This window comes from Hemitrygon akajei, chromosome 6, assembly GCF_048418815.1.
Source record: "Hemitrygon akajei chromosome 6, sHemAka1.3, whole genome shotgun sequence".
NCBI lineage: Eukaryota > Metazoa > Chordata > Chondrichthyes > Myliobatiformes > Dasyatidae > Hemitrygon > Hemitrygon akajei.
Genome location: NC_133129.1, coordinates 95352256 through 95366964, shown reverse-complemented (window position 1 = coordinate 95366964; position 14709 = coordinate 95352256). Strand labels below are relative to the sequence as shown.

General features: G+C 47.8%; 1 protein-coding gene across 1 annotated transcript in view; it reads right to left on the bottom strand.

The window, feature by feature from the left end:
• Positions 1-10489: 10489 nt before the first annotated feature.
• The window catches only part of LOC140729302 (immunoglobulin superfamily member 3-like), a 19152-nt gene continuing 14932 nt past the window's right edge, over positions 10490-14709 (bottom strand). Inside the window, exon 7 of the mRNA XM_073048910.1 lies at positions 10490-11584. Coding sequence (XP_072905011.1) covers positions 11524-11584 — 61 coding nt within the window. The 3' untranslated portion in view covers positions 10490-11523. The remainder of the gene's footprint in view (positions 11585-14709) is intronic.

Sequence of the window (14709 nt, the reverse complement as noted above, 5' to 3'; positions counted from 1 at the left end):
AGGTGAGACCCTCCCCACAGGATCCCCAACCTTGGTCCTGCTCCTGTAGGTCTGCTTGAGCTTCTGGCCAATGGTGTGACCTCCCAACCCCCCACAAGATGCTGATGGTAGGGATGATGGAACGTGTTGACACATTTCTTTAATATTTAAAGCAAGATTACTTATTTTATTTCCATCGTTTACAGTCTTAAAATAACAAAAAAAGGAAAAGGGCCCGAAGCAAAAGTTTGGGCACCCTGCATGGTCAGTAACACCCCCTTTGGCAAGTATCACAGCTTGTAAATGCTTTCTGTAGCCAGCTAAGGGTCTTTCAATTCTTGTTTGGGGGATTTTCACCCATTCTTCCTTGCTAAAGGCTTCTAGTTCTGTGAGATTCTTGGGCCGTCTTGCATACACTGCTCTTTTGAGGCTATCCACAGATTTTCGATGATGTTTAGGTCGGGGGACTGTGAGCGCCATGGCAAAACCTTCAGCTTGTGCCTCTTGAGGGAGTCCATTGTGGATTTTGAGGTGTGTATAGGATCATTATCCTGTTGTAGAAGCCATCCTCTTTAAATCTTCAGCTTTTTTACAGATGGTGTGATGTTTGCTTCCAGAATTTGCTGGCATTTAATTGAATTCATTCTTCCCTCTACCAGTGAAATGTTCTCCGTGCCACTGGCTGCAACACAAGCCCAATGCATGATCAATCCATCCCCGTGCTTAACATTTGTAGAGGTGTTCTTTTCATGATAGTCTGCACCCTTTTTCCTCCAAACATACCTTTGCTCATTGTGGCCGAAAAGTTCTATTTTAACTTAATCAGTCCACAGGACTTGTTTCCAAAATGCATTAGGCTTGTTTAGATGTTCCTTTGCAAACTTCTGACTCTGAATTTCGTGGTGAGGATGCAGGAAAGGTTTTCTTCTGATGACTCTTCCATGAAGGTCATATTTGTGCAGGTGTCGCTGCACAGTAGAACAGTGCACCACCACTCCAGAGTCTGCTAAATCTTCCTGAAGGCCTTTTGCAGTCAAACAGGGGTTTTGATTTGCCTTTCTAGCAATCCTACGAGCAGTTCTCTCAGAAAGTTTTCTTGGTCTTCCTGACCTCAACTTGACCTCCACCGTTCCTGTTAATTGTCATTTCTTAATTACATTACAAACTGAGGAAACGGCTACCTGAAAACGCTTTGCTATCTTCTGATAGCCTTCTCTTGCTTTGTGGGCATCATTTATTTTAATTTTCAGAATGCTAGGCATTTGCTTAGAGGAGCCCATGGCTGCTGATTGTCGGGACAAGGTTTGAGGAGTCAGGGCATTTATAAAGCTTTGAAATTTGCATCACCTGGCCTTTCCTAACGATGACTGTGAACAAGCCATAGCCCTAACAAGCTAATTAAGGTCTGAGACCTTGGTAAAAGTTATCTGAGAGCTCAAATCTCTTGGGATGCCCAAACTTTTGCATGGTGCTCCTTTTTTTCCACTCTAAAATTGTACAAAACAAAAATAATACACTAATCTTGCTTAAATGTTGAAAAGAATGTTTCATCTTTAACTTTATGACTTTTGGAGATCAGTTCATCTTCTACTCACTTAACTATTCACAGTAACAGAAATTTTGACCAGGGGTGCCCAAACTTTTGCATGCCACTGTATACAAAGCTAGGGGGCCTAGGACTTTTGCACAGTGCTGTACTTGTGAATGTGGAGCAGAGAGCGAGTTTATAAATCTGGCAGGAGCAAAGGATGTTGGGAATGGTGAGGGTGGGACGGGTGTGGGACAGGTGGCAGCGAAGGAGTGTCATGGATGGGGGTGGTGTGGGTGCATACACGCCCAGCCCTCAGACACCAGGCAAGGTCATTTGATTCCAAACAATTGGTTTATTGATCATTACAGAATGTCTCTCTGGTGCTTCCCTCTCCCTTCCCCTTTTCCCAGCCATGATTCCCCTCTCCCTGCCCACTTCCCACTCTCGGTCTACAATAGAAACCCAGATCAGAATCAGGTTTATCATCACTCACGTATGTCATGAAATATCTTTTTATTTTGTGCAACAATACAGTGCAATACATAGAATCACCAGAGTACGCTGCAAAATATATGAGCCTAAGACTTTTGCAGAGTAGGAGTATGCCCTGAGATTCATTTTCTGGCAGATATTGGGAACAAAGAAAGCAATAATATTTTTGAGAATTATTGCCAAAGACTGACCAGCAACCACGACGCAAAAGAAGGGAAATAATACGGAGAACATAGTTGTAAATTCCTTGAAAGTGAGTGTGGAGTTTGTGGAATCAATTCATTGTTGGGGTGAGTGAAGTTATCCACGCTGTTTCAGAAGCCTGATGGTTGTAGGGAAATAGCTGAGAGATATAGAGAGACAGATATAGAGAGAGGGAGATATAGAGAGATAGTGATACAGTATAGCGAGATATAGAGAGATACAGTATAGATAGAGATATAGAGATAAATAGAGAGAGAGAAAGAGAGAGACTGCCTCCTAGTGACAGTCCGTTTCTGTGTGTGTATGTGGGGGGGGGGGGCTTTCCCCAGAGACCATCTGTATGTGAGAGAGAGAGAGAGTCTGTCTCCTGGTGACAGTCGGTTTGTTAGTGTGTGTGTGAGAGAGAGAGAGAGAGTCTGTCTCCTGGTGACAGTCGGTTTGTTAGTGTGTGTGTGTGTGTGTGTGTGTGAGAGAGAGAGAGTCTGTCTCCTGGTGACAGTCGGTTTGTTAGTGTGTGTGTGTGAGAGAGAGAGAGTCTGTCTCCTGGTGACAGTCGGTTTGTTAGTGTGTGTGTGTGTGAGAGAGAGAGAGAGTCTGTCTCCTGGTGACAGTCGGTTTGTTAGTGTGTGTGTGTGTGTGTGTGAGAGAGAGAGAGTCTGTCTCCTGGTGACAGTCGGTTTGTTAATGTGTGTGTGTGTGTGTGTGAGAGAGAGAGAGTCTGTCTCCTGGTGACAGTCGGTTTGTTAATGTGTGTGTGTGAGAGAGAGAGAGAGAGAGTCTGTCTCCTGGTGACAGTCGGTTTGTTAGTGTGTGTGTGTGTGTGAGAGAGAGAGAGAGAGTCTGTCTCCTGGTGACAGTCGGTTTGTTAGTGTGTGTGTGTGTGTGTGTGTGAGAGAGAGAGAGAGTCTGTCTCCTGGTGACAGTCGGTTTGTTAGTGTGTGTGTGTGTGTGAGAGAGAGAGAGAGAGTCTGTCTCCTGGTGACAGTCGGTTTGTTAGTGTGTGTGTGTGTGTGTGTGTGTGTGTGTGTGAGAGAGAGAGAGAGAGTGTCTCCTGGTGACAGTCGGTTTGTTAGTGTGTGTGTGTGTGTGTGTGAGAGAGAGAGTCTGTCTCCTGGTGACAGTCGGTTTGTTAGTGTGTGTGTGTGTGTGTGAGAGAGAGAGAGTCTGTCTCCTGGTGACAGTCGGTTTGTTAGTGTGTGTGTGTGTGTGTGAGAGAGAGAGAGAGTCTGTCTCCTGGTGACAGTCGGTTTGTTAGTGTGTGTGTGTGTGTGTGTGTGTGTGAGAGAGAGAGTCTGTCTCCTGGTGACAGTCGGTTTGTTAGTGTGTGTGTGTGAGAGAGAGAGAGAGAGTCTGTCTCCTGGTGACAGTCGGTTTGTTAGTGTGTGTGTGAGAGAGAGAGAGAGTCTGTCTCCTGGTGACAGTCGGTTTGTTAGTGTGTGTGTGTGTGTGTGAGAGAGAGAGAGTCTGTCTCCTGGTGACAGTTGGTTTGTTAGTGTGTGTGTGTGTGTGAGAGAGAGAGAGAGAGTCTGTCTCCTGGTGACAGTCGGTTTGTTAGTGTGTGTGTGTGAGAGAGAGAGAGAGAGTCTGTCTCCTGGTGACAGTCGGTTTGTTAGTGTGTGTGTGTGTGTGTGAGAGAGAGAGAGAGAGAGAGTCTGTCTCCTGGTGACAGTCGGTTTGTTAGTGTGTGTGTGTGTGTGAGAGAGAGAGAGAGTCTGTCTCCTGGTGACAGTCGGTTTGTTAGTGTGTGTGTGTGTGTGTGAGAGAGAGAGAGTCTGTCTCCTGGTGACAGTCAGTTTGTTAGTGTGTGTGTGAGAGAGAGAGTCTGTCTCCTGGTGACAGTCGGTTTGTTAGTGTGTGTGTGTGAGAGAGAGAGAGAGTCTGTCTCCTGGTGACAGTCGGTTTGTTAGTGTGTGTGTGTGTATGTGAGAGAGAGAGAGTCTGTCTCCTGGTGACAGTCGGTTTGTTAGTGTGTGTGTGTGTGTGTGTGTGTGAGAGAGAGAGAGTCTGTCTCCTGGTGACAGTCGGTTTGTTAGTGTGTGTGTGTGTGTGTGTGTGAGAGAGAGAGAGAGACTGTACCTCAGTGAGTGTTATTCTGTGTGTGTGAGACCTGGTGAAGTTGAGTGTGTATGTGGGACCCGACCTCGAGTGAGGGTCAGTGTGTATGTGGGACCCGACCTCGAGTGAGGGTCAGTGTGTATGTGTGGGGCCATGCTGTCCTGGACATTGGTGCTCAAAGCCCAGAGTGGGACAGGAACTCCTGACCCTTTGGCTAACAGTGAACCTGCCACTGACCGACCAGCGTCTGTAAAAAGCAGAGCAGCAGAATTTCCTGGCAGATGAATTACTTCAGGATCTGATGTTGAGCAAAGGCCACACACTCAGAGTTAAAACAGCAGCCACACGTGTTGGTGTTGCTCTCCTTTCAGATAGAGTTCTGAGTCTGTATAACGCTGGTGTCTGCTTGAATTATTTAACAGTTTCACAGAGGCTGCTTCTCCCCTGAAGCTGGCTGCAGCTAGAGTCATACAGAGAATTACAGTCAGAGTCCAACAGGACAGAACAGTCCATTCAGCCCAACAAGTCCATGCTGACCAACTAACCCAGTCCATTTGTCAGCTTTAGGCCCATATCTCTCTAAACCTTCCTTATGCATGTACCCGTCTTCCAAATGTTGTTGTATCTGCCTCAACCTCTTCCCCTGGCAGCTTGTTTCATGTACTGACCACCTGCTGGGTGAAAAAGATGCTATCAAATCTACGGTATGTCCTCTCGTTCCTGATTCTCCATCCCTGGGGAAACGACTGCACGCGTTCACCCTGTCCATGCTCCCCGTGATTTTATACACCTCTATAAGAGGCCACCCCTCATTCTCCTACTCTCCAGTAAGTAACGCCCTAGTCTGCTGAACCTCTCTCCACAACTCAGAGCCTGGGTCTCAGCAGCATCCTCGTAAATCTCCTTTTCAGCTTTGCGGAATCTTTCCTACAGCAGGGAGACCACGAATGAGCAGAATATTCCAAACATGGCCTCACCTATTGATGCACTATCAATAACTCCGAAAGACTGGAAGTAAATACTGAAAGGCTTTTATTAGCAGTAAAATGGACCACGGCCATGCTGGATGACTGAGGGAGGAGCAGAGACACAATCGCCTTTATACAGGGGTCTGTGGGAGGAGCCTCAGGAGCAGTCAGCAGAGGGGCGTGTCCAGACAGGTATACATGGTTTCCCACACCTACACCTTGTACAACAGCTCTGGGTCTACACTCAGCACCCTTACATATCAAGTCATGGATTTCCAACGTGACCCTCTTCGGTCCACTTCATCCATGTCAACTGTGATTCTGTCTACATCAATTAAACTGCCAAGATTACATTCGTATTCCCCCACACCTTTCCTATCAAGCGCCTTTGAGAGACTGCAATTGTACAAAACTCTTAGGCACACATTTATAAAGCAAGGTTGCCTTAGGCTTTTGCACAATACTGTGGTAATTTTATGTTGCTGTTGTTCGTCCTTCAGAGTCGAAGACGACCACGACTTCTGTCAGGTGGAGGGTTTGTGACTGTGAGTCCGGAGGTGACTGGTGAGGCCAATCCGGGCCCTGAAAGCTCGCCCACATGTGGGACACATGAGGGTAGGTGCTGCAGTGGAAGTGGAGGTAGCTCGAGCCTTGCGCGCGGCGCGTTTCCTCTGAGCCTCTGCGGTGCGTCTGATTTCTGCTGCATACGCTCCTTTAGAGGTCCTGCTCCACCAGGTTGGGTGGTCCAGAGCAAGCGATTCCCAGCTACTGGGATTGATGTTGAGGTCTTTGAGGGACACTTTGAGGCAGTCTTTGAAATGTTTCTTCTGCCCTCCAACTGAGCGCTTGCCCTGGCTCAGCTCTCCATACAGCAGCTGTTTTGGTAGTCGACTGTCAGACATCCTGACAACATGTACTGCACTGATGATAAACCTGATACTGATATGGGTCTCTATTGTGTACTGAGAGTGGGAGGAGAATCAGGATTGGGAAGAGGGGGAGGAATGAGAAGCACCAGAGAGACATGCTGTCATGATCATTAAACCAGTTGGCTGGAGTCAAATGACCTTGTCTGGTGTGTCAGGGCTGGGTGTGTCTGCACCCATGCCTCACCCTCTCCCCCCACCCCAGCACGCCACCTGTCCGTCACCCCTCCTGCAGCACTCTACCGTCACCATTCCCAACATCCTTTGCTTCCACCAAACTCGCTCTCTGCTCCACGTTGACAAATACAGTACAGTGCAGAAGTCTCAGGCACCCTAGCTGTATATATGTGCACAGTACGCTATAGCTGCCTGCACCACCTCATCTTGTCAGCTTATTCCAGACTCTGTGTGAAGAACACCCCTCAGATCTCTTCTGAATTTCTCCCCTCTCACCTTGAATCTAGCTCCCATGTCTCTGTCAGACCTCGCTTGGAGTATTGTGAGCAGTTTTGGGTCCCTTTTCTGAGAAAGTATGTGCTGGCACTGGAGAGGATCCAGAGGAAGTTCATGAGAACGTAAACATGAGGAAATCTGCAGATGCTGGAAATTCAAGCAACACACACACACAATGCTGGTGGAACGATGCTGCCTGGCCTGCTGCGCTCCACCAGCGTTTTGTGTGTGTTGCTTGAAGTTCATGAGAATGACCCTGGGATGGAAAGGGTTAAAGTATGAGGAGCTTTTAGTGGCTCTGAGCCTGTACTGGCTGGACTTAGAAGAATTGGGGAGGGGATCTTTTTGAAACTTTCGAATGCTGAAAAGCCTAGATCAAATCAATGTGGGGAAGATGTTTCCAGTGGTGAGTGAATCTACAATCAGACAGTGCAGCCTCAGAAAAGAAGGACATCCCTCTAAAACAGAAATAAAGAGGGATTTCTTTAGCCAGAGGGTGATTAATCTGTGGAAATTTTTGCCACAGGGGGCTGTAGAGGGCAAGTCATTGGGAGTATGTTATTGATTAGTAATGACATCAATTTGATAAGAAGGCAGAAGAATGACATTGAGAGGGATAATAAATCACCCACAGTGCTGGAACAGACTCGATGGGCCAAATGGCCTAATTCTGCTCTTATGTCTCTGATTGTAAGTTTTAAAATCCTCTATAACAATCCTCACAAAATTGAAGGGACTCATGGCTTAAAAAAGGGCTGGGAACCCCTGTTTGTTAAGGTCACCCCTCAGCCTTCAATATTCCAGTGAGCCTATCCAATCTCTCCTTCGAATTATTTTAATTTCCTTAAGGAGGTAACAGAAATTAAACAACTGGAAATCTGTTCACTGTCCATCCTCTTAATGTGTTACTAGGAGACCTCTGATTCCCCCTGGCTGCCTCGAAGCCTCCCCCATCCTCTTCCTACCGGTGGTGTGGGAGACGGCTGTGTGGCCAGAGACCCGGGTTCTTTGGGCACACAGCTCGGAAAAAGTGACGCAAAGGACTCTTAACATCATAAATCAGCGAGTTGTTTGTTATGTCTCCCCTCTCCCTGTGAAATGGAGACACCTCTTTCTCCCTTATTAGGAAGGGAGAGAGCCTGTGGTATGTCGAATTCCGGTGTGAACGAGTAGTCTTTGGGGTACTGCAAGTCTGTGTCTTTATTGATGCTTTGCTGCACGCTTGAGTGCTCGGTGGGGGTTGCTGATGCTTTTTTTTGCTGGTGGGGGCGGTCGTTGCCTTGCTGCTGTTTGTGTGTGGGTGGGGGGAGCTGGGGGGGCTTTGGGGGATCTAACATTTAACTGTCGTTCATTCTTTTTGTGGACGGTTGCGAAGAAAAATAATTTCAGGATGTATATTGTATACATTTCTCTGACATTAAGTGTACCTTTGAAACATAGTGTAGTGGTTAGTGCAGCCCTATTATGCACCCACCATTCTGTGTAAAAACCCTGCCCCTAACATCCCCCCTTATACTTTCCTCCAATCACCTTAAAATGATGCCTCCCATCCCTCCTACCCACCTCTTTATACCGGCCATCTCCCCCTCCTTGGAAGCATTTCTCGTCAGAGTTCGGAGTTCAATCCCGGTGTCTTCTGTAAGGAGTCTGTGTGTCCTCCCCAAGGAATGCCGGGGGTTTCCTCCGGGTGCTCTGGTATCCTCCCACAGTCCAAAGGCGTACCGGTGAGTAGGTGAATCGGTCATTGTGAGTTGTCCTGCGACTAGGCTAGGGTTAAATCGGGGGTTGCTGGGCCCGAAGGGCCTGTTCAGCACTGGACCGCAATAAATCAAACTACTTAAATAAAAGAATATCTGCCATTTGGAAAGTTAGTACCGTGGCCTTGCTTCGAGTTTGATTCTGAACTCTGGTGTGGAGTTTGCACGCTCTCCTTGTGACTGTGTGGGCTCCCCCTCCACCCGGAGGGTGGAGCGGTTAATCGGCTGCAGTACATAAAGAATTGAAGGGGATCCCATTCCAGTATCCGTGTGCAACGGAAATCCACTTCCCAGTCTCCAAAATGGCTTGTTGTTACCCTCACTTCTTCAGCACAGCAGCAGAAATTGTTCAAATTTTAAGATGTCCCAACACGTTAAACTTAAAAACAATAGTCTTTGCTCACCCTATTCTCTCTTTTTGTTCTCTTGGCTTGTTCTTTCCTTTGTTCTTGTGACACTTAATAAAACAGTCTTATGCAACAAGTTTTACACCTCATTCTTGACTCTTGAAGAATCAAGAAGCAACAGGATCCAACAAAGTCATCACTTACGGTTACCACTCTCAAGGGGTGCAGACAATATCATAATGCATTTCACTGAGACACATGCACATAGCTAGAGGGTCTAAGTCTTGAGCACAGTACTGCATTTGGTAACATGGAGCGGTGAACGAGTTTTCTAAATCTGGTGAGAGCAAAGGAATGGCAAAATCTGCAGATGTAACACGTACAAAATGCTGGAGGAGCTCAGCAGGCCGGGCAGCATCTGCGGAAAAGAGTCAACAGTCGGTGTTTCGAGCAGAGAGCCTTAATCAGGAATGGCGAGAGCGCAGCGTCGTGGGACAGGTGGCAGAGAAGGAGTACCAGGGTGGGAGGGTGAATGCGGCTGCAGACGTACCCGGCCCTGAGACACCAGGCAAAATCATTTGATTCCATACAACTGGTCTATTGATCATTGCAGAATGTGTCTCTGGTGCTTTGTGCTCCCTCCCCCTTCCCTTCCCCCTTTTCCCAGCTATGTTTCTCCTCTCCCTGTCCCCTTCCCACTCTTAGTCCACAATAGAGACCCAGATGAGAATCAGGTTTATCATCACTCACATATGTCATTAAATTTGTTTTATTTTGTGGCAGCAGCACAGTACAATACATAAATTTTCTGCAGTACTGTGAGAAAGTCTTCAGCACATATACCCAGTACAGCTAGAGTGCCCATGACATTAGTACAGTACAGTTGAGTATGTTTTGATGTACACATGATAGACAAATTATTATCGATCTGAACAAGGGGATCAGTTGTGGGGCTGCTGGTGGGGGTGGGAGAGGAGGGTGACGGGTGACTGAGTGACTGGCATGGATGAAACAGGACAAATGGCCTCCTCTTGTACTGTTTAGCAAAACTCCGCCACCCAGCTAATGTGAATTGCCATTGATTCAGCATTCAAAAGGCTCCAGCATTCTTTATAAACCCACCAGGGCCACTCCTGTTCTGCTTTCAAGCTCATCAGCTTCCTTCCTGGAGGTTTCAATAGTCCAGACAATCTCCCTACAGTCTAGACTATCTTCACAACCCAGAACTTGCCCTCTTTGTACTACAACCATCAGGGAGGAGGTACAGGAGCCTGAAGATCCACACTCAAGGTATTAGGAACAGCTTTTTCCCCTCTGCCCGAGTCCTGATGAAGGGTCTCAACTCAAAACGTTGGCAGTTTCTTCCTCTCCATAGTTGCTGCCTGACCTGTTGAGTTCACCCAGCACTTTGTGTGTGTTAATCTTCTGCTCTGCAGTCAGATGCATGGACACACAGACACTTCCTCGTTAGTTTGCTCTTTTCGTACCACAGTTTTATTTTTAATATATTTCTTATTAACTTGTGGTAATATTTTATATACTACATTGTACTGCTGCCACAAAACAGCAGATTTCACATCTACACTCAGTGGCCACTTTATTAGTACACCTGCTCGCTAATGCAAATATCTAATCAGCCAATCGTGTGGTAGCAACTCAATGCGTAAAAGTATGCAGACATGGCCAAGAGGTTCAGCCGTTGTTCAGACCAAACATCAGAATGTGGAAGATTGTGGAATGATGGTTGGTGCTGGATGGGGGGGGGGGGGGGGGGTCGTTTGAGTATCTCAGAAACTGCTGAACTCCTGGCATTTTCATGCACAGCAGTGTCTAGAGTTTACAGGAATGGAGTGAGAAGCAAACAGATATCCAGATATAAGTGACAGTTCTGAGGCCAAAAGCACTATTTTAATGAGAGAGGTCAGACTGGTTCAAGCTGACAGGAAATCGACAGCAACTCACATTAATCAGTGGTGTGCTGGAGAGCATCTCTGAACGCGCAACACCTTGAACAAGTCTCACGGCACTTGTTGGTGACGATAAACTCGACTCTGATTCTGAATGGACCACAGCAGCAGAAGACCATGAACAGACACTCACTGGTCACTTTATTAGGTGCAGGAGGTGACCACTGGGTGCACATCAGTGACAGTAAACCTGATTCTGAATCCACCAAAGAGCAAAGGGTTAAAACTTAAACACAAACCATTTTGCAGAAGCGCAGAGCAACACACACAGAATGCTAGCGGAACTCAGGAGGTCGGGCAGCATCTTTGCTCATGAATGAACAGTCAACATTTTGGCCTGATGGCCTTCTTTGGAACTGTAAAGGAAGGGGGAAGACATCAGAATAGGTGGGAGGGAAGGAAAAGAGGGTGCTGTATTATAGAAATGTAGAGCTCTGAAGGTGTGTAATGATACCAGCAGCAAGAACGCATTAGACCGAGCCATTAAAGGTGCAGCGGCTGTTTGCTTAAGGCAGTGCTGTGAATCCTTGACCTAGTATAGTCACAAGATGCGGTGTAACAGGTCAGGAAACTGAGAGACGGGTTGAGGAAGTTTTCTTGAAAAAGGAAGTGGTTGGTGTTCATCTCTGTTTCCTTTTTGAAACCTCTGTGGTTGAGTTATAGGGCCTCAGAGCTCAGAAACAGGCCCTTTGGCCCATTGAGCCCGTGCTGACCATGGGCCACCCACTGTTACCAATCCAGAAGAGCATCAGAGCTAAACACAAAGTTGCTGGAGGAACTCAGCAGGTCAAGCAGCATCCATGGAGGGGAATGGACTGATGCTTCTGGCCCCAAGAAGAGAACTTCAGCATTTTGTATGTTGCTCTGGCCTTCCAGCATCTGAAGAATCTCTTGTGTGCTTAAGACTGTAAGACATAGGAACATAATTTGGCCATTTGGGACATCAGGTCTGCTCCATCATGGCTAACTTACTTTCTCTCTCAACCAGGCTCTCCTGCTTCCTCTCCCGTAACCCTGACTAATCCAGGACCAATCAACTGCCACTTTAAATACAGCTACTGACTAACCAGGGGAGCTGAGTTCTTCTGTTCCAGAAGGATATCCTGCTGCAAATACCTGACCTAAAACAATCCAGGCCATAGCCACCATAAGACCCCAAGATATAGGAGCGGAATTAAGCCATTCAGCCCATTGAGTCTGCACCTCCATTCATACACGTCCCTCTCAACCTCATTCTCCCTATAACCTTTGACACCCTGACTAATCAAGAACACTTCAAGTACACCCACTGACTTGGCTTCCGCAGTGGTCCGTGGCAATGAATTCCACAGATTCACCACCCTCTGGCTGAAGAAATTCCTGCTCATCTCTGCTCCACATTCCCATCAACTCTCCTCAAATTCCACCCCTCACCCATTCTAGGAGTTGGGGGAAAACTACATTGGCCAATTAACCCCCGACCCCGTTGGGATGTAGGAGGAAATCAGAACGGCTGAGGGGGGGGGACACCGAATCCATTCTGTCTCCCATCTTTCCCAATCACCCCGTCCTTATCCGAACGTCCCTGCAAACCAATGTTTCCTCAAGCCCGTCAGCGCTCCATAGACTGACAGTCACCGGTAAACCTATTCCCCTACAACAGAAAAGAAGGTCATTCAGCCCATCGAATCTGTACCGGCTCATATATCAACAGCATTCCCCATCTCTGTACTCCCCACGTACCCACCAACTGCTCCCCCCCGATTCCACCCCTCACCCATACGCAGGAGGACAGTTAACCCTCCGACCCCACACGTCATTGGGACGTATCTGGGACGCTGAGGCTTTGCAAGGCTTTGGTCAGGCTGCAGCTTTCAGCCCCTGATTTCAGACAGGAGATGCTAGCACCGGAGAGGATCCACAGAAGGTTTACGAGAATGATCCCAGGAATGAAAGGGTTAATGTACGAGGAGCGTTTAATGGCTCTGGGCCTGTACTCTCTGACGTTTAGAAGGATGGGGGGAGAGGGGGAATCTCATTGAAACCGACTGACTATTGAAAGGCCTTGATAGAGTGGACATGGAGAGGATGTTTCCTATAGTGGGGCGAGTTTCGGATGACAGGGAACAGCTTCAGAATACAAGGATGTCTGTCAGAACAGAGATGAGGAGGAATTTCTTTAGCCAGAGGGTGGTGAATCTGTGGAATTCATTGCCACAGGTAGTTGTAGAGGCCAAGTGATTGGGTATATTTAAAATGGAAGTTGATAGGTTCCTGATTAGTCTGAGTGTTAAAGTTTATAGGGAGAAGAAATGGAGTTGAGAGGGATAATAAATCAGCCATGATGGAATGGCGGGGTAGACTCGAAGGACTGAATGGCCTAATTCTGTTCCTATGTCTGTGGTCTATGGAAAGTGATTCGGGGAAATGTTAGGGATTGCTCTAATGGGCTATGAGGACGGGTAGATGCACTTCCCCCAGACATTCTCTCTTCTCCCCTCTTCCATCAGTCAGAAGATACAAAACCTTAAAGCAGTACCAGCAGCTTCCGTCCCCTGTTATCAGACCCTTGGCTGAGCGATAAGCTGGTCCCTTGGCCTCACAATGTGATCTCGCCCTTTAATGTACACTGCACGTTTAAAGTAGTTTATAATACATTGTTATTGTTTTACCTTGTTCTACCTCGATGCACTGTGTAATGATCTGATCTGTACAATCTGTACGAACAGCATGCAAGACAAGATTTTCACTGTGTCTCAGTACATATAACAATAATAATGGTCTGATGGTGATGCAAATTCCAAAACCCAGAGTGGTCTCCCTGTTTTAGCTCTCCTCTTTCCCAAGAGCCTCCACTCATTGGGAGTATTCCTGGGTGAACAACATTAAACTCACAGAATACAGCTCGACCACTCACTCTTAGAACAGAGAAAAGGAAGTGGGAACAGGGTAAACTTCTCACTGCACCATCCCATCACATACTCCCAGGATCAAACACAGAGTGAAGCTCCCTCTACACTGTCCCATCACACACTCCCGGGGTCAGACACAGAGTGAAACTCCCTCCACACCGTCCCATCACACACTCCCTCCACACCGTCCCATCACACACTGCCGGGGTCAGACACAGAGTGAAACTCCCTCCACACCGTCCCATCACACACTCCTAGGGTCAGACACAGAGTGAAGCTCCCTCTACACTGTCCCATCACACACTCCCAGGGTCGGACACAGAGTGAAGCTCCCTCTACACTGTCCCATCACACACTCCCAGGGTCAGACACTGAGTGAAACTCCCTCTACACTGTCCCATCACACACTCCCAGGGTCAAACACAGAGTGAATTCTCTCCACACTGTCCCATCACACACTCCCAGGGTCAGACACAGAGTGAAGCTCCCTCCACACCATCCCATCACACACTCCCGGGGTCAGACACAGAGTGAAGCTCCCTCTACACTGTCCCATCACACACTCCCAGGGTCAGACACAGAGTGAAACTCACTCTACACTGTCCCATCACACACTCCCGGGGTCAGACACAGAGTGAAGCTCCCTCTACACTGTCCCATCACACACTCCCGGGGTCAGACACAGAGTGAAACTCCCTCTACACTGTCCCATCACACATTCCCAGGGTCAAACACAGAGTGAATTCCCTCCACACTGTCCCATCACACACTCCAAGGGTCAGACACAGAGTGAAGCTCCCTCCACACCATCCCATCACACACTCCCGGGCTCAGACACAGAGTGAAGCTCCCTCTACACTGTCCCATCACACACTCCCAGGGTCAGACACAGAGTGTAGCTCCCTCTACACTGTCCGATCACACACTCCCGGGGTCAGACACAGAGTGAAACTCCCTCTACACTGTCCCATCACACACTCCCAGGGTCAAACACAGAGTGAATTCCCTCCACACTGTCGCATCACACACTCCCAGGGTCAGACACAGAGTGAAGCTCCCTCTACACTGTCCCATCACACACTCCCAGGGTCAGACACAGAGTGAAGCTCCCTCTACACTGTCCCATCGCACACTCCCAG